This window comes from Gekko japonicus, unplaced genomic scaffold (genome assembly GCF_001447785.1).
Source record: "Gekko japonicus isolate JY-2015 unplaced genomic scaffold, Gekko_japonicus_V1.1 scaffold196, whole genome shotgun sequence".
Lineage (NCBI taxonomy): Eukaryota > Metazoa > Chordata > Lepidosauria > Squamata > Gekkonidae > Gekko > Gekko japonicus.
Genome location: NW_015173129.1, coordinates 102481 through 127515, shown reverse-complemented (window position 1 = coordinate 127515; position 25035 = coordinate 102481). Strand labels below are relative to the sequence as shown.

The window sequence follows — 25035 nt, the reverse complement described above, 5'->3', positions numbered from 1 at the left end:
AAACTTGGTCCCTGCTTTAATCTCTTATAATAGGAAGGCAGGGCTGCATAGTCGTTTTGTGTTTCAATATCCTTAAATCTTTGGTATATTAAATTCTTTGCATGCTGCAGACCTCCCTCTAGCAGATTTTCAGGATCTAACCCAATTAGTTTCAATTTATCTACTACTCTAAGAGCCCATTGGGGATATGGTGTTGATGCCAAAAGATCAGGAATAAGTCCCACTGGATTCAAATGGGACTTAACCCAATAATTACTCCTCTGAATCCAAATATTCAGTGTAACAGTAGATAAACCTGCTTCTTGTCTTAAACTCAAATTTGCAGTACCTTTTGGGACGTTGAAAAGTGCTCTAAGGAATTTCGATTGTACTACCTCTAGATCTTTAAATTTACTCTCTGCTAGTATTTGTGTTCCATATATCATTTGTGGGAGAACTTTGCTCAAGAATAATTTAAGAGCAGCCAGGACATATTGGGCTCCCTCTTTCCTAAAGAAGCGCAATATAGCATTTGCACTCTTTTGTGCTGAACATGCAGCATTTTGGAGATGTCTAGAAGCCTTTCCATTAAATGAGAAGGTTAGTCCCAAACATTTAAAATTTTTAACTTGATCTACCCGTACCCCATCCATTGACCATTTCATTTCTTTGTATTTTTTATGGAAACGCATGATCTTTGTCTTTGAGTAATTTACAGTAAGAGACTCTTTTTGGCATTGTGCACTAAATTTTTCTAACGCCCTTTTTAGACATCCTCTAGTACGTGAAAGAAGCACCGTGTCATCTGCATACATTAACACAGGGATTTTTTTTCCCATGCCCAAGGTGGGTGCTGAGATATCAATTTCATGTAAGCAAGTTATCAAACAGTTAACATACAAATTAAATAAAAAAGGAGCAAGAAGGCAACCCTGTCTGACACCTTTTTGGGCTTGAATAGGTCTTGATAGCTTACCATCGGCAGTATAGCGTATTTGTAAGGATGCACCCCACCCAACGGTCCTGGGTCATCACTTCCCCCGGCACCCCCGACGGGCCCTTGCAAGCCTGGGGCGGCGGGACAGACACAGAAAATAAAGTGAGTCCCACATGGTTTTCCAGGCCGTTTCATGTCCAATTCTCTACCCACATCTCTCAATATGCCAGAATAAAATCCTACCTGGGATAGCCAGGCTTCAGGTGGTAGTCAACCACCAATGGATGTACAGCATTTGCAAGTATGCAAACACCCAAAAAAATACTGTACAAATAAAGTATTAGACAACAAATTGTGTCCTTAAAATGAATTAGTATTTTCTTTTTCACAGAAGTCATCAACCGCTCCCTCTTTGTCTCTAAACACAGTCACAAATGAAGCGGCTACGGATCGCCTGGGTTGATGTCCGTTTCCTCTGACTTCTTCAGGACGCTGTCTCAGTGGGGGAGCCCCAAAAGCTCTCAAAGTTCTCTGACTTGGCAGTCTATCTAGCTTCAATTCGGCTCTCTTGTCTCTTGTTTAGAGTACAGTATATATTTTTTGGTGGTTTGTAACCTCCAAGTGGTAGCTGAACTGATCTTCAGAGGACAGAGATCAGTTCACCTGGAGAAAATAGCCGCGAGCAGCGGACTCTAATCTGGAGAACCGGGTTTGATTCCCCACTCCTCCTCCACATGCAGCTGGCTGGGTGACCTTGGGTCAGTCACAGTTCTCTCCCAGTCCAGAGCTGGCCTCCCTAATCCTACATCAGAAGCAACTCCCACATTTTCTACTATCCATCTTTATTAGGTTTACCAGCTCCAGGTTGAGCCCAAAGAGAACAGGGTTTGGGGGAGGGGAGGGAAATCAACGTAGTATGCTGCCAAAGTGTCCACCTTACAAAGAGGCCATTTTCTCTCGGGTGAATTGATCTCTGGCACCTGAAGATCAGTTGTAATTTCCAGCCACCACCCGGAGGTTGAGAAGAAGCAAACAACCGTGACATGTTCTGCATCACGGTTGTTTGCTTCTTCTCAACTTCCACCCCATGATCTCTCTCTTTGGTTTGCACCACCTGGAGGTTGGCAACCCTAAATTCTTTATAACCAACCATTTGTGGGGAATTCCACAACTTAGTTACTCCTTGAGCAAAGTACCTCCATTCCCCTAACCAACGTTTTTATGTTTGGTATATATTTTAACTCTGTTTTTTTCCAACTCTTTTAAAGAGTTGTTTTAATTATGTATGTGGGGGGGGATAAATTTTAATGGTTTAATAATATAATTTTATTGTGTATGTTTCAAATTGTTCGCTGCCTTGGCAGGAAGGCAGGATATAAATTTTGTAAACACATAAAGCAGACACTCTCTTTCCAAGTAGGGGGTCTCAAGTCTATCAACATTCAATTTTTTTTTTTAGACCATCCCAATTGGGAAGGTGGCATAAAGCCCAAAATCTTTACCACAACCACAATGGCAGCAAAAAAAACCCCCCGGCGTCCAGGGGAGCCTTAAAAGACAAACGGAGTTTACTCCCACATAGTGTCAGTGAGTCAAAGAGCTCACTTCATCACATGCTACTGAAACAAAGAGAGGGAAAACATTCCTGAAGGAATAAGATGGAAGACTCTCCCGGAAGAAAAGCTGAGGTTTCATTACAGCTGCCTCAGGCCACGGCCGGAGGAAAAAGGTGAACCCAACTGCAGCCGTACAAGGGACCCCAATTTCCCCACTGCAGAACCAGATGTTTCCTTTCCCTTTCAGAGCCAGAAATCTGGACGCAATAATAAAGAAGACTCATTCATCAGCAATAGAACATAAGAAGAGCCTTGCTGGGTCAGACCAATAGTCCATCTAGTCCAGCATCCTGTCTCACACAGGGGCCAACCAGTTCCTCTGGAGGGCCAACAACAGGGCATAGAGGCCGAGGCTTTCCCCTGATGTTGCCTCCTGGCTCTGGGATTCAGAGGCTTAGTGCCTTTGAATTGGAAAGTTCCCTTCAGCCACCATGGCTGGTAGCCACTGAAAGACTTACCCTCCACGAATCCATCCAATCGCCTTTTAAAGCTGTTTATTCCTGCAGCCATCACTACATCCTCTGGCAGAGAATTCCACATTTTAATCACTCTCTTGTGTTAAGTAGTATTCCGTTTTGTCTGTCCTGAACCTACTGCCCATTAGTGTCATTGGCTGCTTCTGAGTTCTAGTATTTTGGGAGAGGGAGAAAAATGTATTTTCTTCTCTCCTATCTTATCCTAAAGAAACAGAGTCCAAAGGTACTGATTAAATGCAATCGGCCGACTAAAGGCATAATCCTAAATGGGATAGCAGGGAAGTAAACTCCACAACTCTTAAGTAAATATTTGTGAGGGTTTTTATTGTTCTTTTTAATCCCATTGCCCAATGCAACCTACAACTCGAAGCAAGCAAACAACCGAAATCTCAAATACAGTAAACCACAACAGCACAAATACTTTCCAGTTTGCACATAGTGATAGCTACACTTGCATTTCCCTGACTGGACACATAGCGGCTTACCGTGACTATTTTCAGTTGGGAAAACAGTGCTGGGGGGAGACTGAACCCACATATTATAGTACTGATCCACACTGGACTTGCACACACCCGAGAAGCGAATTCCAGCTTGGGAAGTCATAAGAACATAAGAGAAGCCAATGTTGGATCATGCCAGTGGCCCATCCAGTCCAACCTGGTGCCATTAGGAGGTCCAGCAGTAGGGCCAGGACACTAGAAGCCCTCCCACTGTTGCCCCCCCAAGCACCAAGAAGACAGAGCATCACTTGCCCCAGACTGAGAGTCCCTATCTATACTTTGTGGCTAATACCCACTGATGGACCTCTGCTCCATATGCTTATTTAATTCCCTCTTGAAGCTGTCCATGCTTGTAGCCACCACCACCTCCTGTGGCAGTGAATTCCGTGTGTCTGTGGCAGTGAAGTCATGTCTGTTCAGAGTCAACCACGGGAGAAAGGTGGACCTTTTACTGTGTGAATCAATCCTTAGTCCTCAACTACATGCCAAAGGTTACCAAAGGTGGCATGGTTTTATGTGGCCAATGCCATCTTGAAATAGACTATGGCCAGGGGTCATTTCCTGCAGGAGCGCACAGGAGCGGAGCTCCAGCAGTAAAGAGCCCAGGGGGCGGGCACATGCAACAAGCCCCCGCCCCTTGCTCCCAGCAGCCCCAAGCTAAGAGGAGCACAAGGATCTGCGTGTGTCCCCCCCCCATAGCTAGCAATCCAAAACAGTCCAGTGGAGCCTGAGCAGTGGGTGTTGTCTTCTGACACACTTCCGGTGATGCCAGGGGGTGTGGCATATGCAAATAAGTTATGCTAATGAGTTATGCTAATGAGCTCCTGCACCTCTTTTTCTACGAAATGACCCCTGACTACGGCTAAAAACTAAGGACTGGGCTTCATTTTTTCAAGCTAGTACCAGTTGGCAAAGGAGACATGCACCATGTTACCTTTAAGCGCCGCTTGCTAATTTCAAACGGTGGCTTTGCATTTAACCATTTGACACCACAGATGCTTCCTAATTGCCTTTTATTAACAATCATCTTCAAACGTCTCAACTATTAATTCACAGCCTGGAATTCTTCATAATGCCCTGCCCTCTCATGTACCCACACCTTGCATTGGCTCAAGCCACCAAAGATGCTCTCCAGTTATACCAAGGACTAGAGTTGCCAAACTCCAGGTGGGGGTTGGTGCTCTTCAAGAATTACAACAACGACAGAGATCAGTTCCCCTGGAGAAAATGGCTGCGTTGGAGGGTGGGACTCTATGGAATCCTATCCTACTGAGAATCTGTTGGCTGGAGTCAAAGGTGAATCGAAGCTGTGATCATGTGGGAAATGGCTACCGCACTAGCCCACTGAAGCAAAAACGGGAAGGGGCTGTCAATTTGGTGACAGAGAAAGATGCTTGTGTAAGCAGGCTGACCCTGCTTAGCTTCTGGGATCTGATGAGATCGGGCTAGCCTGGGCCATTCGGGGCTGGGCAAGAGATGTCCAAAGGTGGTTTGCTACTGCCTGCCTCTGCGTAGCAACCCTGGACTTCCTTGGTGGTCTCCCATCCAAGTACTATCCCGGCTGACCCTGCTTAGCTTCTGAGATCTGACGAGATCGGGCTAGCCCGGGCCATCCAGATCAGTACAAGAGATGAATAGAGGTGGCTTGCCACTGTCTGCTTCTGCACAGCAACCCTGGGCTTCCTTGGTGGTCTCCCATCCAAGTACTATCTCGGCTGACCCTGCTTAGCTTCTGAGATCTGACGAGATCGGGCTAGCCCGGGCCATCCAGATCAGTACAAGAGATGAATAGAGGTGGCTTGCCACTGCCTGCCTCTGCATAGCAACCCTGGGCTTCCTTGGTGGTCTCCCATCCAAGTACTATCTCGGCTGACCCTGCTTAGCTTCTGAGATCTGATAAGATCAGGCTCGCCTGGACCATCCAGGAGAGGGCAAGAGATGAATAGAGGTGGCTTGCCACTGCCTGCTTCTGTGTAGCAACCCTGGACTTCCTTGGCAGCCTCCCATCCACATACTAACCCAGGCTGATTCCTTCTTAGCTTCTGAGATCTGACGAAATTGGGCTAGCCTGGGCCATCCAGGTCAGAGCATTAGCATGCTGAACCACGCTGAAATAGCACCAAGTGGCTTCACTTCCCGAACATCGGCCCAAGTACGATGGACACAGATTCGGTTTTCATGCAAAAATGTATTTGCTGGCCACCCCAGGTGACAGATTGCACTTCAGGGCCCCCATCCTCCCCGGCTTATGCTTCCTCTGAATTAGCACAAGAACCTGTTTCTCGGTACATTGTTGTGCTGGTATCTGGATTTGTACGCCAGTCCCTCCCCGTCAAAACTTCTACAAAGTGCTTTGACCAAGATGTCTCCGATGTCGGTAAAATGACCCCTTTTTTACCACCCAAATAAGGCAATGGTCCGGGCTTCACCTTCCTTAACTCTCGAACGGTTGTGCCAAGACACGGTGCTGGAAAGTCCAGAAATGTGAATTGAAGCATTGTTGACATTTGACTGCCTTTCCCCTCCCCGGTGCCTATTTCCCAATTCCACACTGCACATCTGTTTTTGTAACACTTTCAGGAGCCAGGAGCCGACTTTGACCTTTTCAGATCAGATCGGGGCTGTCTAACCCAGCCACCAGAAACTCCAAGGACTTTTAAAACCAGCCCAATTACCTCATTTATTGGCAGGGAGGGGGAGAATTATATATCCTGCAATTTTTCAGCCTGTGTTTACAAGGCAGTTTACATAAGAAGTTATTAAAGTCACAAACAAAATCAAAACATTACAACGGGGTCCCCAACACGGTGCCCAGGAGAGCCATACCACCTGCTGATGCCTTTCCTAGCACCCACCAAATGTTTTAGAAAGTGGGTGGGACTTTTGCCAATCAAAGCCTCTGATTGGCCATTTGAGATTTGATTGGCTAGGCAGATTTTTTTAAAGGTTGCTGTGAATCTTCACCGTGCTGTGAATCTTCACCGTGTAACCGAAGTAAGCTCCAGCAGCCATTTTGTTGCTAGCTCTGCCTCCTGTGGCAGCCATTTTGTGGCTGGTTCCGCCTCTTGCAGCAGCCATTTTGTAGCTGTGCCCACCACCCTGTGCCAGAATTCCACCAGCACAAAAAGGTTGGGGACCCCAGCATTACAAACATAAGTTACCAAAGACAAGCTAGGGGAGGACAGATGTAGTTCAAAATGAAACACACAAACCTGGATTTATTTTTGGTGCCTGGTGAACAGGAAAACGTTCACCAGGCACCAACCATGAAGAGGCTAGGTGCCATATGAGCTGTCATGAGGACAGGGTTACAGACACAAAGGGTGCGGTCAGACGCCCTGCCGGGAGCAGTTTAAACTGCTCCGGTTCCAAGTGGACTAATTTGATCCGGGGCAAGCGCTCACCTCCCTCACCACACAACACATCGCTCCCGGACGTCCACACTAGGCGCGCAGCGGTGCGCGTCGGCGGTTTTTAAAATTATTATTTTACATTTTGCGCATGCGCATAGGCAACCATCCACAGAATTGAGATCTTCGCGCAGGCGCAGAGCACCCTATCCCAAAAAGCATGCCCTGAAGGAACACTGCCCTTTAAACTTTTACAGCGAAAAGGGCCTCCATGAGGTCCCGGACTTGTCCGAAGCCTAAAACTAATAATTTTTTTTTTTAAATTAACGCTCGGGCGAAGCTTCACCCAAGCGCATATCGCTGAGGGTAAAAAAAAATGGTGGGCAAAAAGCGTAAGCCTCGGGCTTCCCAGCAGAAGTGGCTCTACACCAGCAGAGAGCGATCACACGGGGAAACTGCGGCTGGAACCGGAGCCCTCAGGAAAACACCACTTGGGGACCTAGTAGCAAACTACACCGGTTTAAAGAGTGTTTGGGATGGTTGGCGACGGCTCAGGACGGGAGGCAGATGTTGCCTGTGTGATTGCGCGTAAGTACTCCGTTTCCAACCGGCATCTCTATCGGCTCAAATGGCCCGTCTGAACACACCCAAAAAGTCACAACAGGTAAGGCCCAGATCCTACTGGCCATGCGCGCAGACTCCAAATATCATAACTGGGGAGAAGACTCACCTGGGAACAGACAGTCTGGTCTACCTTGCAGCAGAATGGCACAGTAAAAAAGATTGTACCACTTCAGGCTACATACTTTGTGGAATCGTGTGTGTGTGTGTGTGTGTGTGTGTGTGTGTGTGTGTGTGTGAGAGAGAGAGAGAGAGAGAGAGAGAGAGAGAGAGAGAGAGAGAGATCCCTCTGCATAAATAACTTCCCCACAAGTAGAAATCTAGCCCCACAAGAAGCAGGATGCTCGAGAATGTGCCCGCTGGTGGGGCATTCGGGGGGGGGGACCCTCAATCTGATGCACATGTAGACCAACAGAAGCTGAGGCTTTGGAATACTTTTTATTTGGGGGGACAAGGGGCTTGCCAGCTGTAACTGTTGGGAAAGACTCTTCTCCTCAGAAGAGGAGTATAGTGATGGACTACTGGGCTGCAGGTTTAGTTGAGTTGTTTCTCTACCACTTTCCTGCCGCACACACAAACCAGGTTTTGAAGCAAAAGCAGCACTGAGGACTCCATTTTGCTCAATGCAAATTCTTCAAGTTGCATGATTCCTCACCAGTCTCAAAAACAATAAGCAATTGTTGCGTTAATAAACAACTGTCCAGCATATCACTGGGATTGAAGAAGGAGAGGAGAAGAGATTGGATTTATACCCCACCCGTCACTACCGAAAGGTGTCTCAGAGCGGCTTACGATCTCCTTTCCCTTCCCCTCCCCACAACAGACACCCTGTGAGGGAGGTGGGGCTGAGAGAGCTCTTGACAGAAACTGCTCTTTTTTAAGAACAGCTCTTGTCAGAACTACGGCTTGCCCAAGGCCATCCAGCCAAGCGCAAGTGGAGGAGTGGGGAATCAAACCTGGTTCTCCCAGATTAGAGTCCGCGCACTTAGCCACTGTACCAAACTGGCTGGACAGAGCAAACACAAATTAGGGTTGCCAGCAGGGCTGCCGGATCCCATCGTCACGCTGGTGGGGGGATTTGGGGGTGTTCCAGGTCATCCCTGACGCAATGACTTCACCCGGAAGTGATGTCATCACACTGGGGACAATGTGCGGCAATGCTCTGGTTTGAGGGCAGAACTCTATGGTAAAACCGGCTTCGAACCATAGAATTTTGCCCTCGAACCAGAACGTCGCCGCATAACGTCCCCAATGCAATGACATAACCTCCGGGTGATGTCACTGTGTTGGGGATATCGCACAGCAACATCACTGTTTGGGGTGGGGTTTCCCCTAGTGGCCAGCTAGCCAGCAACAGGTGGAGGCCCCAAAAACGGGGGGAACCCTAGTTGCCAGCTCTGGGTTGGGAAATTCCTGGAGACCTGGGGGCATGGGGTAGATATACTTTGGGGAGGGCAGGGACCTCAGCAGGGTCCATAAAGCATTTATATCTTCGCTACCTGGCATTACATTTTATGACACACATGGCCCGGGCCAACAAGGTCTCGTTTATGTCAGCTCCAGTCCTCATAACAAATGAGTTTGACACCCCTGCTTTAGCCCCTGGGATTTCACACTTTCATCCCTTTCAAGGACTAAAAGCTGATTAATTCTTCGTTCAAACAGAAGGGGCATTCTCGGGAAGTTCGCGTTCCAAACCCTATTCTGTGCTTTTCCAAAGCGCCCACAAGAAATTGCAGCGTGCGTACTGCCCTGAAGTTCAAGCAAAATTTTCATCTTACTAAAACATATATTTGTAACTGCTTACCACAGACTTCCTAGTACGGAACTAGATTTGAGGAAACGCGTGCCCACGCCAGTGTGGTTAGAATTCCCCTGAAATTCCAACCGAGCTTCTTCGAATGACAGAACGTCAGTCTGTCTCTTCTCCCCAGGCCAGGAAAATCACACGCTGGCGCTCAAAAACAACTCTCAATGAAAAACATCGGGGATGCTCTATATTGTCAGCAGGATCAAGCCAAAGGCATTTTTTACTAGGCCGTGTGGGATTTGTTATTGGGGGAAAGCATGTTCCAATCCCAGCTTGGCTATAAATTCATTGGGGAGGCAAACTTTTCTGTCTTCCCTTCAAGATTTCCACCGTTCTGTTTAGAAACTGGCATCCCCCAGACCACAGAGAAGATTAACGGAATAAATCACCGCAATGGCGTTCACACCGGGCTACACAAACTTGTAATAAAAGATTATAAATAACTGATGATTTCATTAAGGGTAAGGCCTGTCCGCGGCTATTAGCCAAGATAACTTCATGGGAATCCCACAGGGGTAGAAGCTAAATAGACCTCTGAGGATCAAGAGTTAGGGAAAAACCTGAGATTATGGCCACTGCTTTCACACTTGCGCTGGGCCCTTCCAGAGGTTCCTGGCGAGCCACAGTTGGAAGATAAATATGGACAAACACGACCCAATCAGAAAATAAGTATGAAGACAACAGTTGTGAGAGTCTGACCCACTGTTGAAAACAGGGTGCCTGAATATCGTCTACATTATGCCATCAACCCTTGAAGCCAGCAATCAAAAAAGAAAGGCGTGATCATTCACAACATTAAAAATTATCCCTCCAAAGAGCCATTCAAATAATGTAAAGACTGTAAAACTTCAAAATCTGTTGCACAGCTTCTTTCTTTAACCAAATCTTAAAGAAAAAGAAGAGAAGAGACTGGAGTTATACCCTGCCCTTTACTTGGAGACTCAGAGCAGCTTACAAACTCCTTCCCCCCCCTCCCCACAACAGACACCCTGTGAGGTAGGTGGGGCTGAGAGAGCTCTGACAGAAACTGCTCTTTTTTAAGAACAGCTGTGCCAGAACTATGGCTTGGCCAAGGCCATCCAGCAGCTGCGAGTGGAGGAGTGGGGAATCAAACCCGGTTCTCCCAGATTAGAGTCCACCGCTCTTAACAACTACACCAAACTGGCTTGCCAAAACAAATGGAATATGCCCAACATGGTACTCAGGAGCACCACTGTGCCCACCAACACATCTTCTGGTACCTGTCAAGTGTTTTCAGAGAAATGGGTAGGATAAGTTGGGGCTTGTGCCCAGCAGGATTTCTGGTTGGCTGTTAGACTTGCCAGGTTTGTTCATCGCTCCGGCAGGGGTATTTGGGGGTGTTCCGGGACATCCTCGACATGATGACATCACCCGGAAGTGACATCATCACACCGGGGAGGTTGCGTGGGGATGCTCTGGTTTAACAGCAAAACTCTGTAATCAAACCGGCTTCAAACCTTAGAGTTTAGCCCTTAAACCAGAGCATCCCATGTGACGTTCCCAAAACAGATGACATCATCATGTCAGGGAAGTCACACAAGGATGTGGCTGTTTGGGAGCAGGGAAAAGATCTGAAAACAGGGGGAATTCCCACCCTGACCTGGGGACTGGCAAGTCTATTGGCTGTACAGATTAAAAAGCATTCTGTGAAACAGAGCAGCAGCCAGTCTGAGTAGACGACAAACCGATGGAGCCAGTTTGGTGTAGAGTCAGTTTGGTGTAGTGGTTAAGTGCGCGGGCTCTAATCTGGGAGAACCGGGTTTGATTCCCCACTACCCCACTTGCATCTGCTAGCGTGACCTTGGGTCAGTCCCAAGTTCTTTCAGAACTATTCTCTCAAGGGCAGTCCTCGAGAGAGCTCTCTCAGCCTCACTGACTCCACAGGGTGTCTGTTGCGGGGAGGGGAAGGGGAAGGAGATTGTAAGCCGCTCTGAGACTCCTTCGGGTCATGAAGTGCGGGGTATAAATCCAATCTCTTCTTCTTCTCTCAGTACAAAACAGGTTCATGTGTATACTAATTCCAATGATAATAGAAACTGCAGTGCGTGCAAACAATACTTGTAATTTGACAATATATAAATGAAAACTAAGTAATTACAAAGATAATACAAAAATACAAATAGCTCTCCTTTTGTTCCAGACTTGCTTCTTAATATGGGTTTCTTGCAAACAAATTATATTACATTTTTGTTTTCCCAACCAATGTTTCACAATTTTTCTTTTGTTAGGTGAATTAAGTCCATTTACATTCCATGATATTAATTTGTAATCCATCATGTTGCAATTTTACTTATCTCCAAAGTCTTTGGAATTATCAAACATAAATCTGAGCATTTGTTCCGCTGTTTTGATTGTATGTCTTTGACTTTGAAAATTAAAACTTACTCCTTGTGGTATTTCCCATCTGTATCTTATGTTCAGTTGGCTCAATTTGTCTGTTAGCCTCCTGAATTTTTTCCTGTCTTGTATAATTACTCTAGGAAGCTCTTTCATTATTATTATCTTTTTTCCTTCCATTTCCAGTGGTTCAGTGAATTGCTTCCTAAACATATCCTCTTTCATCCGTCTGGTTAGTAACTGTACTATCACATCCCTTGGCAGATTCTTCTGTTGAGCATAAGCTGAATTCACTCTGTAAATCAAGTCAAAATTATGTTTTATGCCATCAAATTCTTCTTGTAGATATTCTGCAAAGGCTTCAATTACCCTAGTGCGGATGTTCTCATCAAGTTTCTCTTCAACCCCTCTAGATCTAAGATGGGTCTGCATAGCTCTATATTCCATCATTGTATCTATCCATTGATTTTCTTTCACCACTGTTTCAACTTTTTGTCCATATCTTGTGTTTTTTGCTCTATTTCAGCAGACTTTTGTGATAGACTTTGGAATTCTTTTTTAATTTCTCCTACTTCCTTTTTGAGATCAGCCACCTCTGACACTACCAGCTCTTTCATTGTGGCCATATTTTTGTCCTGAACTTCCTCCATCTGCTTTCCCAATCCTTGAATGGCCTCCATCATCCTCTTTTCCATAGCCTCCATTGCTGCTTGCCATTCCTGTTTGTCTTTGACTTTAGCCATCTTCGGGCTCGACCACGTAGCAGCTCTCTGTCTCTGTCTTAGATCCGTTGTTAAAAGTTGTTGAACCTCCAGCAACTTAGAATAAAGTTTCACTTACACCGTTCAATTGTCCTTTATTCGCTTAGCCGAACCACTCTATTTTCTTGTTTCAGATTTTAAGTCCCAGCCAGAAATTTTAATTTTAAAAGTTGGTCCTCCAAAAATGTCGGGCGCTTCGACTCTGTGGTTTTCTAGACCAGAGTAGTCCACTTTCCTCTGTCACTTCCTGTCCGTCCGCTTGTTCACTTCCTCCTTCGATTTTCCGGCGTCCCTCTCTTTTTCTTCCTCCCCTATTTATTTTCCGGTCCGTCTCTTTACCTTCCGATCGTCTTCCAGTCTTCCGAATTCCCGTCTGTCCGCACTTCTGGGTCTCTTCTAGTCTCCTTCTACGTCACTTCCGGAACACCGCCTTTTTTGTTTGTTTCGGCACCTTCCCCCTCTTGTAGTCTCACGTTTTCTCGGACGTAAGTTTCAGTCTCTTATCTCTCCAACCTAACTAAATATTATTCCCTAAACCAGACTTCTCATGTTATTTTTCAATTTTCCCCTTAGCTTCTCAACCATTCATTCATTACCTTCATATCATTTTACGTTTAGGAAAATTAACATTCACCACAGTAGTACAAAAATAACTGAAACCTTATACATGGATAAATACATCCAAGCTCATTAATCCGTCATTAAATTCCTAAAGCTTCCTGCCCCTTTTTAAAATATTCCTTCTCCTTCGATCTTCTTGATTACCTTCATATCATTTTACCTTTAGGAAACATAACATTCACCACAGTAGTACAAAAATAACTTAAACCATATATATAGACAAATATATCCAAGCTCATTAATCCATTTTGTCAGGTATTAGGTGTAGCAATTAGTTTGTCTTTTTTATAAAATTTGTCTTTCCTTCTGAACATCTGCAACCTATTTTTCAGCCAGAGCTTATCTGCATGTCTTCGGTCTTTCAGCCCTCTTTGGTTTCTAGAACTCTTCTCTCTCTCCTTCAGCCTTTCTGCCTTCATTTCATTGTTGGGCTCCTTAAATTTCCATGCCCGTCTCTTCTTCCGTTTAGCCCTTCTGTCTCTTTCAAACCTCAATAACCTTTTGCTATAGCATGACAGTCCATTTTTAGCCTTTACTCCTTCTTTTATAAGTCTGTTTCCAGCCCTTTCCCCTTGTCAACAATTCCTCTTTTTGCATGGGCTCTCAACCACCACAGGAATGTTAAACAGTTTCACTTTTTCTATAAATTTGCTTCTTTTATCAACTTTTTTTTACTCTCCAACATTACTCAAATGCTTTTAAAGTTCATTATCGCTTGTCTGGATGTTTCAACATTCACCTTCAACTGTTTCCCAGTAAGCCAAATTATATTCGTTACCTTGTTTGTTTATCTCTGGTTTTCGCACTGCCTCTTTCGGTCAAAATTTTTCCTTTCGTCTTAAGAAGTCGGGAAATGGTGATTTTAAGCTGACATCCCAGCTCAGTGTGATCCTTTAGTGCTGTATGCAATGCCCGCTTCGGGAGAGGGGATCAAAGTGTAATACAAGCCTCCTCTGAGGCTTGATCACACCAATGCCTGCCAGTCATTCCCCCTGCCTGGGGGAAGCTGCGTTGGACAAATAACTTGTCCAAACTGCTGAAAGGAACCACCGTCCACCCTGAGAACTTACAGGGTGCGTCAAATCGCCATTTTACCCCGACCGGAAGCCAGACAAGGGGAGCATCTTGACACTTATGTTTTAAATGAGATTTATGTTCTAACACGCATGTTTTTAATGCATGTGAGGACTTCCCTATGTAGTTAAAACCACATACACATTGTAAGAGGTACACTACACCTTTGGTCGAACAGGTGAAAAAATGCTTGATGTCTTTCCTGAATCCTACCTCCGGAAAGTCCAAATTTTTCGTCTCCCACACTTGTGGGCAAGCTACACATTTTAAACACTTAAAATGGCCCCTTGGGGCTGACTTCTCTCCCTCTCCCTTAGGTAAATCCGCTCTGATGATCACGTCCCTAATATTGGTGGCCCTGCGAAAACCTACAAATGGAAGAGTCTTACATTCGAGTGTACCACTTAAAATATGCCAATGTTTTAACACTATATTTCTAATGGAATATGCTTTAGAAGTAAAATCAATCGTCCAGCAAATCCTCCTGTCGGTTTCCTTCACCTCCATCTCCTGTAACAATTCACTACGGTCTCTTCGTCCTGTCCGAAAACGGGCTCCTTCAATCACATGTAGCAGGTTCCCTCATTTAATGAGCAATGCTGTAAGTCTATCCGATTCCTTCTCAAAATCCTCTATTAGGGTAGAGTTCCTCCTGGCCCTAAGGAACTGTCCATATGGTAAGTTGTTTTTCAAATGTTTAACATGGTGTGACCTGAAATGTAAGTATGAATTTCTATCAGTATCTTTATTAAAGGGACATACTGCTAATAATCCCTCATGAACAAAAACCGTGGTGTCAAGGAAATTTATGCGAGAGACATCCGATTTGCAAACAAACTTAATGGAGTTATGGACTGTATTCAGCCATGTAACAAAATCCCCTACAATGGAAAAATCATCTATAGTCAGAAATAAATCGTCTATATATCTTTTAAAATATAGAATGTGAGTATGAAATGGGTTATCCGTAGCATTTGAAATCCACCTTTCTTCAAACTCTCCCATGTATAAATTTGCCACGCTGGGAGCAAACACACTCCCCATGGCTACTCCCGTTACCTGCCAGAAAAAAGTGTCCTGAAATCGAAAAAAACATTTTTTCAAAAATAATATCAATCAAATCTAACAAAAAATGAGTTGGGGGGGAAGGGGTTTCTCTTTTCTTCAGGACTCGAAGTAGGCATAACCTAGCTTCGTCATGTAGGATGTTTGTATACAATGAGCTTACATCTAGAGAGACAAGGGCAGCTCTATCCGGGACTGGTAAAGCCTCTATTTTGGTAACAACCTTTGGTATCTTTAAGGTATGTCGGAAGTAAATGAACAAACGGTTGCGAAAAAGAATCGAGAAATTTGGACAAGGGTTCAAAAATAGAATCCGTGCCCGAGACAATAGGTCGACCGGGTGGTGGTGATTCCTGCTTATGTATTTTTGGTAAGGTGTAAAAGATAGGCACCCTGGAATGCAGATTAATGAGAAACTCAGCTGTTTGTGCCGAAATGTAATCGAAGGCTAATGCTTCCCTTACTGTAACCTTAATAATATTTAGAACTTCTTCCGTAGGATTATAATCTGTTTATAAAACTCCTTATCTCCTAGTTGTCTAATTACTTCATAAGTATAATCCTTAAGATCCTGTACTACCAAGGCTCCCCCCTTATCAGCATTTTTTATAATGATCCCTTCAAAATATCCATTTGTACTTTCGTCAAATTATATCTAAGGGGGGAATGGTGCTGTTCTAAATGGCTTATATCCTCCATCACCCGTCCCTCGAACACAATAATAGAAGGATGGTAAACTGGTGGAATGAACTGAGACTTATTTCTAAAGGGGTTGATGTCTACAAAATTTGATTCCTCAAAAAAATATTAATTTTAGAGTCCTTATCAGCTTAAATACATCTATCCTCATTTGGAATGCATTATACTTAGGGGCAGGGCTATTTTTGGGCAGGAACGCACAGGAACGGAGTTCCGGCTGGCTTCAGAGTTTGCCACGCCCACTACAGCCAAAACCGCTGCATGCCTGGCTACAGAGGGGAAGGCCTGGAGAGCGACACACACACCCCGGCGACTCTGAGGTGAGGGGGCCAGGGCCCCCCTGGAAGGATTGGGCAGGCAAGCCAAAGGAAGGCAATTTAAACTGCCTTCCCTTCGAGGGGGGGGGGGGCTTGCCCAGGCAAACCAAGGGAAGGCATGGAGTGTGGCCTAATAGGCGAATGAGCTGTGCTGTTGGGGTGTGGCCTAATATGCTAATGAGTTTCTGCTGTTGGGTGTGGCCTATTATGCTAATGAGTTCCTGCTGGGCTTTTTCTGCAAAAAAAGCCCTGCTTAGGGGTAAACACAAATCCTGGTCCAAAATTCAACACAACTGTTACTTCCCTAGTTAACCTCATGGTGGACAAATTAACCACTAAACTCTCTTCTTGCCCCGTTTGGATTGGTTGTATGAAAGATTCTCTCTTGCCCTGTTCTTTGTACGTCTGTCTAAAAAAGGTCTCCCCACAGACCCTTCCTCCCCAGAAGTTGTCGCAGAGTCTTCTGCCTCTGTAGTCTCCATTTCTGAGACCGGGTCTCTAGAATCCGCCCAAGACACCTGTTTCACGGGATTTGCACTGGGGGAATACCACTTGTACACTCTATTCAGTGCATAGTCCCTGTTGTCTTTCAAACTTCTTGAGTTTGGTCTCTCTTGTCCTATTCCCATAGGCTTTTAAATCCTCCTCCAATTCTTTAAGCTTACTCTCAAACACTTCAGGGCTTAAAGACCCTTTAAGCCTATCCTCCATTTCCTTTAATTTCTTTTTTCAATAATCGAGAGCATGAGATCATAAGAACACATGGGTATCCTAAGCAGAGTTAAAGCCTTCTGGGCCTGGCGGATTCAGTGAGCTCTATGTAGGATGGCACTGCCAAGCCAGCCTGAAAGAAGGTCATTCCACGGTTGCAATAATCCAAGCCAAAGCAGAAGGCTCAACAAGACCCTACTGTGGGGGTCCCCAATCTTTTTGAGCCCACGGGCACCTCTGGAAGTCTGGCACAGCATGTTGGGCACAGCCACAAAATGGCTGCCACAGGAGGTGTTGGCAGCCACAAAATGGCTGCTGCAGTTTACCTCAGTCACACACTGAAGACCCTTGTACTACAGTGGCAGCAGCTGCCAAAACAACGCTGTTAAAATCTGCACAGCTGGTTAGATCTCCAGCGGCCAATCAGAAGCAGTGCTGGGCAAAAGCTAGATCTACTTTCCACGGGCATCACGTCGGGGACCCCGGTAGGGTTGCCAAGTGCTTTTTGAGCTGCAGCGGGGGACTCCCGGCTGGCAGCATGTCACCCATGCATGTCACCCAGAAGTGCATGTCACCCAGAAGTGACGTGACGATGCCGGGCACGCTGGGGGCGGGGCCACGACCATCCGAGGGAAAACCATAGAGTTTTCCCTCGGATGACCGTGGCCCTGCCCCCAGCGTGCCCGGCGTGGTCGCGTCACTTCTGGGTGACGTGCGCGTCAGGGTGGGGTTCCCCCCGGGGCCCAATCCGCCGGTGGCGGGGAACGGGCCTCTGGGTCAGGGGTTTCCCTGCCCCCCAGGGGGACTTGGCAAGCCTAGACTCTGGTCCTACAGGGTCTCCCAGACATGGCAACAAGGGTGGCCCCCATGCATGATATAGGATCAAAGCCCTGGACACTTAGAAATGCGAAGGTTCGAGAACCCGGGATTAAAAGTATCTAAACAGAAAGCTTTCGGAGTTATTCTGCACACAGGCCATGTACTCAAGAGTAGAGCTTCCCCCCCCACTTTAAAAATAATTTAAAACTAGACTCCATGCATAATCCACCTCTGCGTTTCCCCCTCCGCTCTGCTATCTAAGGTGGTTAAAGATTTGCCACTGAAGCGAAGATGCATGACTGGGTTTATCAGCGGCGTGTTTGGCTCTCGAGACAAGGTTAGAGGCAAAGTGCAAGCCCAAAGTGTGTGGGGGGAGGAAGACGTTCAGCTTTTTTGGAGAGGGGCAGAGTGAAGCATAAGGACTGACATATGTTGATTTGGGTTTAATGCTCTGCTCCAAGCCTGGCTGACTGCGGCTCAATAAAGATCAGCAATATATTTTTTTGGTAAACAAAAGAAACTGGTCCTTTCTATTGTCTCTCTTCAGTGGGAAAACCTCTGTGTTGTCATGCAGGAGGTCCCAGGTTCAATCACCGGCATCTCGTGCTAAAAGGGTCAGGTCAGGTGGTAGGTGTTGTGAAAGACCTCTGCCTGAGACCCTGGAGAGCCGCTGAGCAGACTGTGATGGACTGATTTAGTAGAAGGCAGCTTCTTGCCTATGGGGTTACACTTCTGTAGACTTATCTGAGAACATAACCAAGAGGCCCTCACGCCTTTCTTTGTGATCAGTTGGACAAAAATCCCCAAATGGAACCACATCGCTTTGTACAAATGGCTATATGAACAAGGTCACACAAGTTACTAGTCCACAAATACCTAAAGCTACAATCCCATATGTAATTACTGGGCACTTATAACTCAGTGGGACTTTCCACATTGCGTCGGGGCGTTGGGTTAGCTCTTCATGGCATACCACAGTCTAACAGGACATACCAGCAACCAGTGTTTCCTCTAAGCTGAGTTAGTGTGAGCTAGCTCACACTTTTTTACCCTCCGGCTCACACATTTTTGTCTTAGCTCAGGGAGGATGGCTACAGAGTTCACTAATTTATGCAGTTAAATGCCTGCTATAACAACAGTGAACAGCCATTACGGCTGTTCGAGACCCACCATGGCCGGGGTGAGCTCCCGGCCCTAGTCCCAGCTCCCGTCCACCCAGCAGTTCGAAAGCGTGTAAAATGCAAGTAGATAAAATGGATACCACGCCCTTATGAGGACGTGCAGCAGGAGCGGTGACGGTGGTGACGGCGACGGCGGAATGACCCTGGCGACCCAGCGTGCGTGCGTGGCAGAGGCTGGACAGAGGCGGAGTCATGGTGCGCGGTGGCGTGGAGACGCGGGACGGAGCCGGAGCTGCGGCTGGCGCGTTGCTGAACACCGGATGAAGCCCACCGGAAGGAGCCGCGGATTAAGATCTGTTCCGGGTGCCAGGAGGTGAAGCACCGAAGAGCCCGCCAGGAACTAATACAACAACTGAGCCAGGAACTGAACAACAACTGAGCCTGCTGCCTGGGTGCTGGTAGGTCATTACCGCCCCATACAAAAATGTGGCCCTAGTTAGGTATAAAGTTGTATGTAAATCGCTCAGAGACCCTTCGGGGTCAGAGCGGTATATAAGCCAAAAATTAAATAATTTTTTTAAAAATTAAGAAAGGTTCCTTGCTTGGTCACCTGGAGGCAACTTCTTTTCGCCACAGGTGACGAGAAACGTGACGGCTTCCAACCCCACTTTACAAAGAGATCTATTAGCACTTATATAAACTGTAAAGATGATGTTGGAGATATAGGCCAGTTTCCACTTCCTTTTTAAAGCTACCGAGCAGTCGACTTGCAGCTGATCGATAACACTAGTAGATGAGGCAGGTTTGACTAGGGTTGCCAACTCCCGCTTGGGAAATACCTGGAGGTTTGGGAGAGTGCAGTCTGGGAAGGCCGGGGTTTGGAGGGGGGGGCGCAGCAGAGTATACTGCCCTAGAGCCCACCCTCCAATGCAGTCCTTTTCTCCCAGGGACCATTTCTGTCATCTGGACAGCAGTTGTAGCCCCGGGAGATCTCCAGCCCCCAGCTGGAAGTTGAAAAAACCAAGAGGGGAGTCACAGGTACCCAAGAGGAAAATACAACAGACAACAAACACTGTGACATGAGTGACTGGAACATTTACTAAAGATCATGTTGTATAATGAGAGAGCATTTTGCCAGCCACATTTAAAACTGAAGGCTTCTAGCCAGAAGAAAAGAAGAAAAGAGGGCTGGTGCTACTCTTATAAATATTTTTACAGTGTTTTCATGGAAAGCATTTCAGCCAGCATAACGCAGGAGGCTTGTGCACCTACTTAAAGAAACAAGACTGGCTTGCTCCCAATACTAACACTCAAAATGGAACCAGAAGATAAAGTGCAGAAAATAAAGAAGTGAAGCATTGGTTTGCTCCTAACAGACACTGAACTGTATCAAGAGGCTGATACCTTGCTGATACCTTGAGGAAGATTGGGATGAAATGAGTTTATATCCAGGTGCTCATTGAGTATGATGGATTTTCCTTGTAATTATGATGTACTTTCCTTGCAATTTTGTAAAGTTATTGAGAGTATGATGGACTTTTCATTGTAACTTTGTAAAGTTTGATTCATTATACAACATTATTTTGATTGCAGGCAGGCAAAGTTATATTGTTCTCCACGAACTCAGAGGCATTTCTCCCTTGACCCCAAAACAATTCCAAACCGTTGGGAGCCAGATTCCAAGGACGGTACCCATCTGGCGATATCAAATTTCCCTGAATATATCAAGTGTGGGACAACTCAGTGCGATCTCCACCACCACAAAAACAAACTGGATATACATGGTTCATGTCAACATCTGGTTAACCAGCTCCCCGGGATAAAGGGCCTCAACACAGCTTCTTACACACAGATCTCTAACAAAATGTAAGTTGACGATCATAGGTAAAGACCAGAATACACACTATTCATGCGTGAGAACATGTCTAGCAACACAGAACTTGGATCAGGGAAACCTCTATCATATCAAGAGGCCCTCTCAAATGGTGTTGACATTTTCCACATTTGGAGCTGTTTCCAATAGAATCCAACCAGTGGTCCATTGAGACCAGTTCTGTCCACACTAACTGGAGTCAGATCACCAAATCATCCTAGCCGGTTGAACACATGAAACTGCCTTATATTGAATCAGACCTTTGGTCCACCACAGTCTGTACTGACTACTCAGACCGACAGCGGGTCTCCAGGGTCTCAGGCAGAGGTCCTTCATGTCACCTCCTGCCCGATCCTTTTAACTCGAGATGCTGGGGATTGAACCTGGGACCTTCTGCATGCCAAGCAGACGCTCTACCACTGAGCCACAGCCCCTCTTTACAGCTCTCCAGGGCCTCAGGCAGAGGTCTTTCCCATCACCTCCTGCCGGGTCCTTTTTAACTCGGGATGCCAGGGATTGAACCTGGGACCTTCTGCACGCCAAGCAGACGCTCTACCACTGAGCCACAGCCCCTCTTTACAGCTCTCCAGGGCCTCAAGCTGAGGTCTTTCCCATCACCTCCTGCCTGGTCCTTTTAACTGGAAATGCTGGGGATTGAACCTGGGACCTCCTGCATGCCCAGCAGAGGCTCTTCCACTGAGCCACGGCCTCTCTTGACAGCTCTCCAGGGTCTCAGGCAGAGGTCTTTCCCATCACCTCCTGCCTGGTCCTTTTTAACTGGGGATGCCAGGGATTGAACCTGGGACCTTCTGCATGCCAAGCAGAGGCTCTACCACAGAGCCATGGCCCCTCCCCAAGATACCAGGGACTGGAAATAGAATCTTATCCTCAAGATTTAATGCTGAAATTTGAAAAACGGGGGCAGGTATATTTCTGGGTATGAAAAGAGGCTGTGGGAAGGGTTACGGCCAAAGATTCCCAGCCTGTTTTCATTCACGTGACGTCTACGGGATAAACCCCAAACCTTTCAACTTGGCTTTCAGACGCGCCTCCAGGTACCCCTGTGGAATCCCACTGCAGGGAATACGTATTTATTTATAGTCTGCCCTTTCTCACTGAGGTTCCTCAAGGCATGTGACAAAATGAGAAAACAACAGGATAAGAGAGAAAAAAGTCAAAACATACCTTAAGCAATGCAAAAACCAGATGAGCAAAATTAGAAAACACCGCAAAAAGCAATATGTATACAGACGGTACAATATATTACAGCCCTCCCCCTTTATAAATGCACCTTCTTGAATAATTCCTTCTTACGATAAGAATTTTCTGATCCCTTTCCATTCTTGTTCATAGTATGTTGTTACAGGGCTTCAGAAAGGTTGTTTATTCCTTATGGGTATTATTATAACATAACTAGTCTCTCCCTCTTTGTTATTAGACTGTTCTTATTGTTCCATGTTCCGTTCTTACTGGTTTTTGTTACTCCGTTTGTAATTTGTCTTTCATAGAAGTCTTTGGAAATTTAAAAATCCGGGGGGGGGCCGGGGGGGGGGGTGGACTTCAAAATCTATGCCAGGACAACTTTCCTGAACAAAGGGGGCTCCGATCCACAAAATCTGGCATACAATTTGGGAGGAAGGAGTCCTTTCTCACACACAACGTACACCCCCAAACCTAGAGAAAAGGCCAGCACAGCCAAGATCCACTCATAGCTTCTCAAAAAAAAAATCCGAGAAATGTATCACAGAATAAGAACATCAGAAAAGCCCTGTTGGAACAGGCCAGTGGTCCATCTAGTCCAGCATCCCATCTCACACAGGGGCCAACCAGTTCCTCTGGAGGGCCAACAGCAGGGCATGGAGGCCTTCCCCTAATGATGCCTCCTGGCTCCGAGATTCAGAGGATCAGTTCTTTTGAATGTGGCGGCTCCCCTCAGCCACCATGGCTAGTAGCCATTGGTAGATTTATCCTCCATGAATCTATCTAATCCCCTCTTCAAGCTGTTTATTCCTGTGGCCATCGCTACATCCTCTGGCAGCAAATTCCACATTTATTTTATTTTTATTTATTTATTTATTCTGGGATTTATATCCCGCCCTACCCGTAAAGCTCAGGGCGGCAAACAAGCGGCAAGCGCCGAGAATAAAACGCATGTTACATTAAAATTCCAATACATCAATTAAAATGGTGCTCTACAGTTCAATTTTAAGAAAGTTCAATCACTCCCTATGTAAAACAGTATTTCCTTTTGTCCGCCCTGAACCTATTGCCCATCAGCTTCATCGGATGCCCTCGGGTTCTAGTACTTTGGGAGAAGGCGCAAAAGTTCCCTTTGTCAACATCCCATGTATAATTTTATCTCTATCACGCCCCCCCCCTTTAGTCGTCTCTTTTCTAAAATGAGAAGTCCCAGGCTCTTCAAATGCTCCTCATAGGGAAGGGGCTTCAACCGCCAAAGCATGTTGGCTGCCCTCCTCTGTAACATTTGTATTTTTAAAATCCAGTCTTTTAAGGACAATGCTCTCCATGTACCGTCTTGCCTTTCTCACTGGGACTAAAGACAGACTATAACTATGCAGATTACCTTTGGGTGCCCCACAAACACACAGGCACAAAAAATACTCATTTTATACAAAGGTTCACCACCTGAGGGAGTCTGGTGGGGTAAGGGCAGCATATCAAAATTATTATTCCTGTTGTTATTATTAATGCCTATATTTACTCAAACGAAAGACAACCTGCCCTTAAAATATTATAAGATAGAGTCGTGGGCTCTAGTTTGAGAAATACCTGGAGATTTTGGGGGTGGAACCGAGAGAGTGTGGGGTTTGGGAATGGACAGGACCTCAGTGGAGTATATTGCCATAGAGTCCACCCTCTAAACCCGCCCTTTTCTTCAGGGGAACTGATTTCTGTCACCTGGAGATGAGTTCTAATTCTGGGGGGTCTCCAGGCCCCACCTGGAGGTTGGTAAACCTTCCCTCACATACGAAATATTATTAGTATTATTATTAGCCATAACAGCAACTTTTTAAGTGAATGCAAAATACTCTCCGCTTTTGGATGGCATACCTGTGGGGGGCGGGGGGGGGGAGGGAGAACCTAGCCTTGCATTTGTTAGGGTTCCCAACTCTAGGTTGGGAAATCTCTGGAGATTTGGGGAGCGAGCCTGGGGAGAACAGGCGGGAGGTATAATGATCGCGGGATAATGCCCCAGAGTCCAGCCATCAAAGCTGCCATTCCCTCCAAAGGGACTGATCTCTGAAGTATGGAGAGCCGTCTGGATTCCGGGAGATCTCCAGGCCCCGCCTGGAGATTGCCAACACTTTTTTGTTCAAACCCTGCCGTCGTCGAGGCGCTCCCCTCGCACAGCCTTCCTCCCACAGGACGAAGAGGCCCCGAGGCTGAGCCCGTTTCCCTGGCGGGTCTAAGAGGAGGGCCCCGCCGACCGACCCCGGGGGTCTTCCCCAAGCGCTCGCCCGCCTTACCTGTGGCGCCCACGGCGGTGCCCGCGGGCGGCTCCCCGTCCATGCCTCTCCCTTCGCCCGCAGTCATGTGAGAGAAGGAGGGAAGGCGCTCTCCTCTCCTGGTCTTTCCCCGCCTCCTCCTCCTCCTCCTCCTCCTCCACCGGCAGGGGCGGGCAGAAGCCCCGGCCAAGGCAGGCCCGATCCGAATTCAGCCTTCTCCAGCCCGCGGGAGGAAAGGGGGGCGGCGGTAGAACCGAATTGACTCCGCTTCTTCTCCCCCTCCGCTCGCGCTGTAGCCCTTTGCAGTTGCCGGCTCAGGGGAGCGTCGCTGCCGACTCGGGAGAGGGAGAGCAGAGACCTTTCTTGCTTGCCCTTAAGTCGACGGCCGTTCAAATGAGCGCGAGCTCTATGCTCCGGAGTCGCTCTGAAGCGAGCGGTTTTTAAACCGGAGCGGCTGCGGAGTAAATGGCGCGGCTGCTTGTAACGGGCCTCCCCAATGTTTTAGCTGCTGTTTTGTAAAAAATATTTTGTGAGCTTCTTTTAAGGGCTGGTTTTAAACTCGTTTTAATGAGGTATTTGAGTGTTGGTTGGTTTTTAACAGCTTTTAAGATAATATTTTGACGTGTGTACGATACAGTATATCTTAATCGGGTGGCCCTTTATGGGGGGCAGAAAGGCGGGGTAAGAATCTGGTTGATCAATCAACCAATCAATCAATCAATCAATAATACACTGGATTTGTTATCTGGGGTGTAAATGTGACCCTGCTTCTAAGCAAATATAACAGGCCTTGTGTTCCTACCACAACCGGGATCTGGCTACGGCGAATTTATATATTTGTTCCTATAATACCCCACCTT

General features: G+C 46.5%; 1 protein-coding gene across 1 annotated transcript in view; it reads right to left on the bottom strand.

Moving 5' to 3' along the window:
• SNX8 (sorting nexin 8) overlaps positions 1 to 24263 on the bottom strand; it is an 88557-nt gene extending 64294 nt beyond the window's left edge. Inside the window, exons 1-3 of the mRNA XM_015422075.1 lie at positions 24197 to 24263; positions 20499 to 20550; positions 956 to 1002 (exon numbers count right to left, since the gene is read on the bottom strand). Of these exons, the coding sequence (XP_015277561.1) occupies positions 956 to 1002; positions 20499 to 20550; positions 24197 to 24263 (166 nt within the window). The remainder of the gene's footprint in view (positions 1 to 955; positions 1003 to 20498; positions 20551 to 24196) is intronic.
• Between the last annotated feature and the right edge of the window lie 772 nt (positions 24264 to 25035).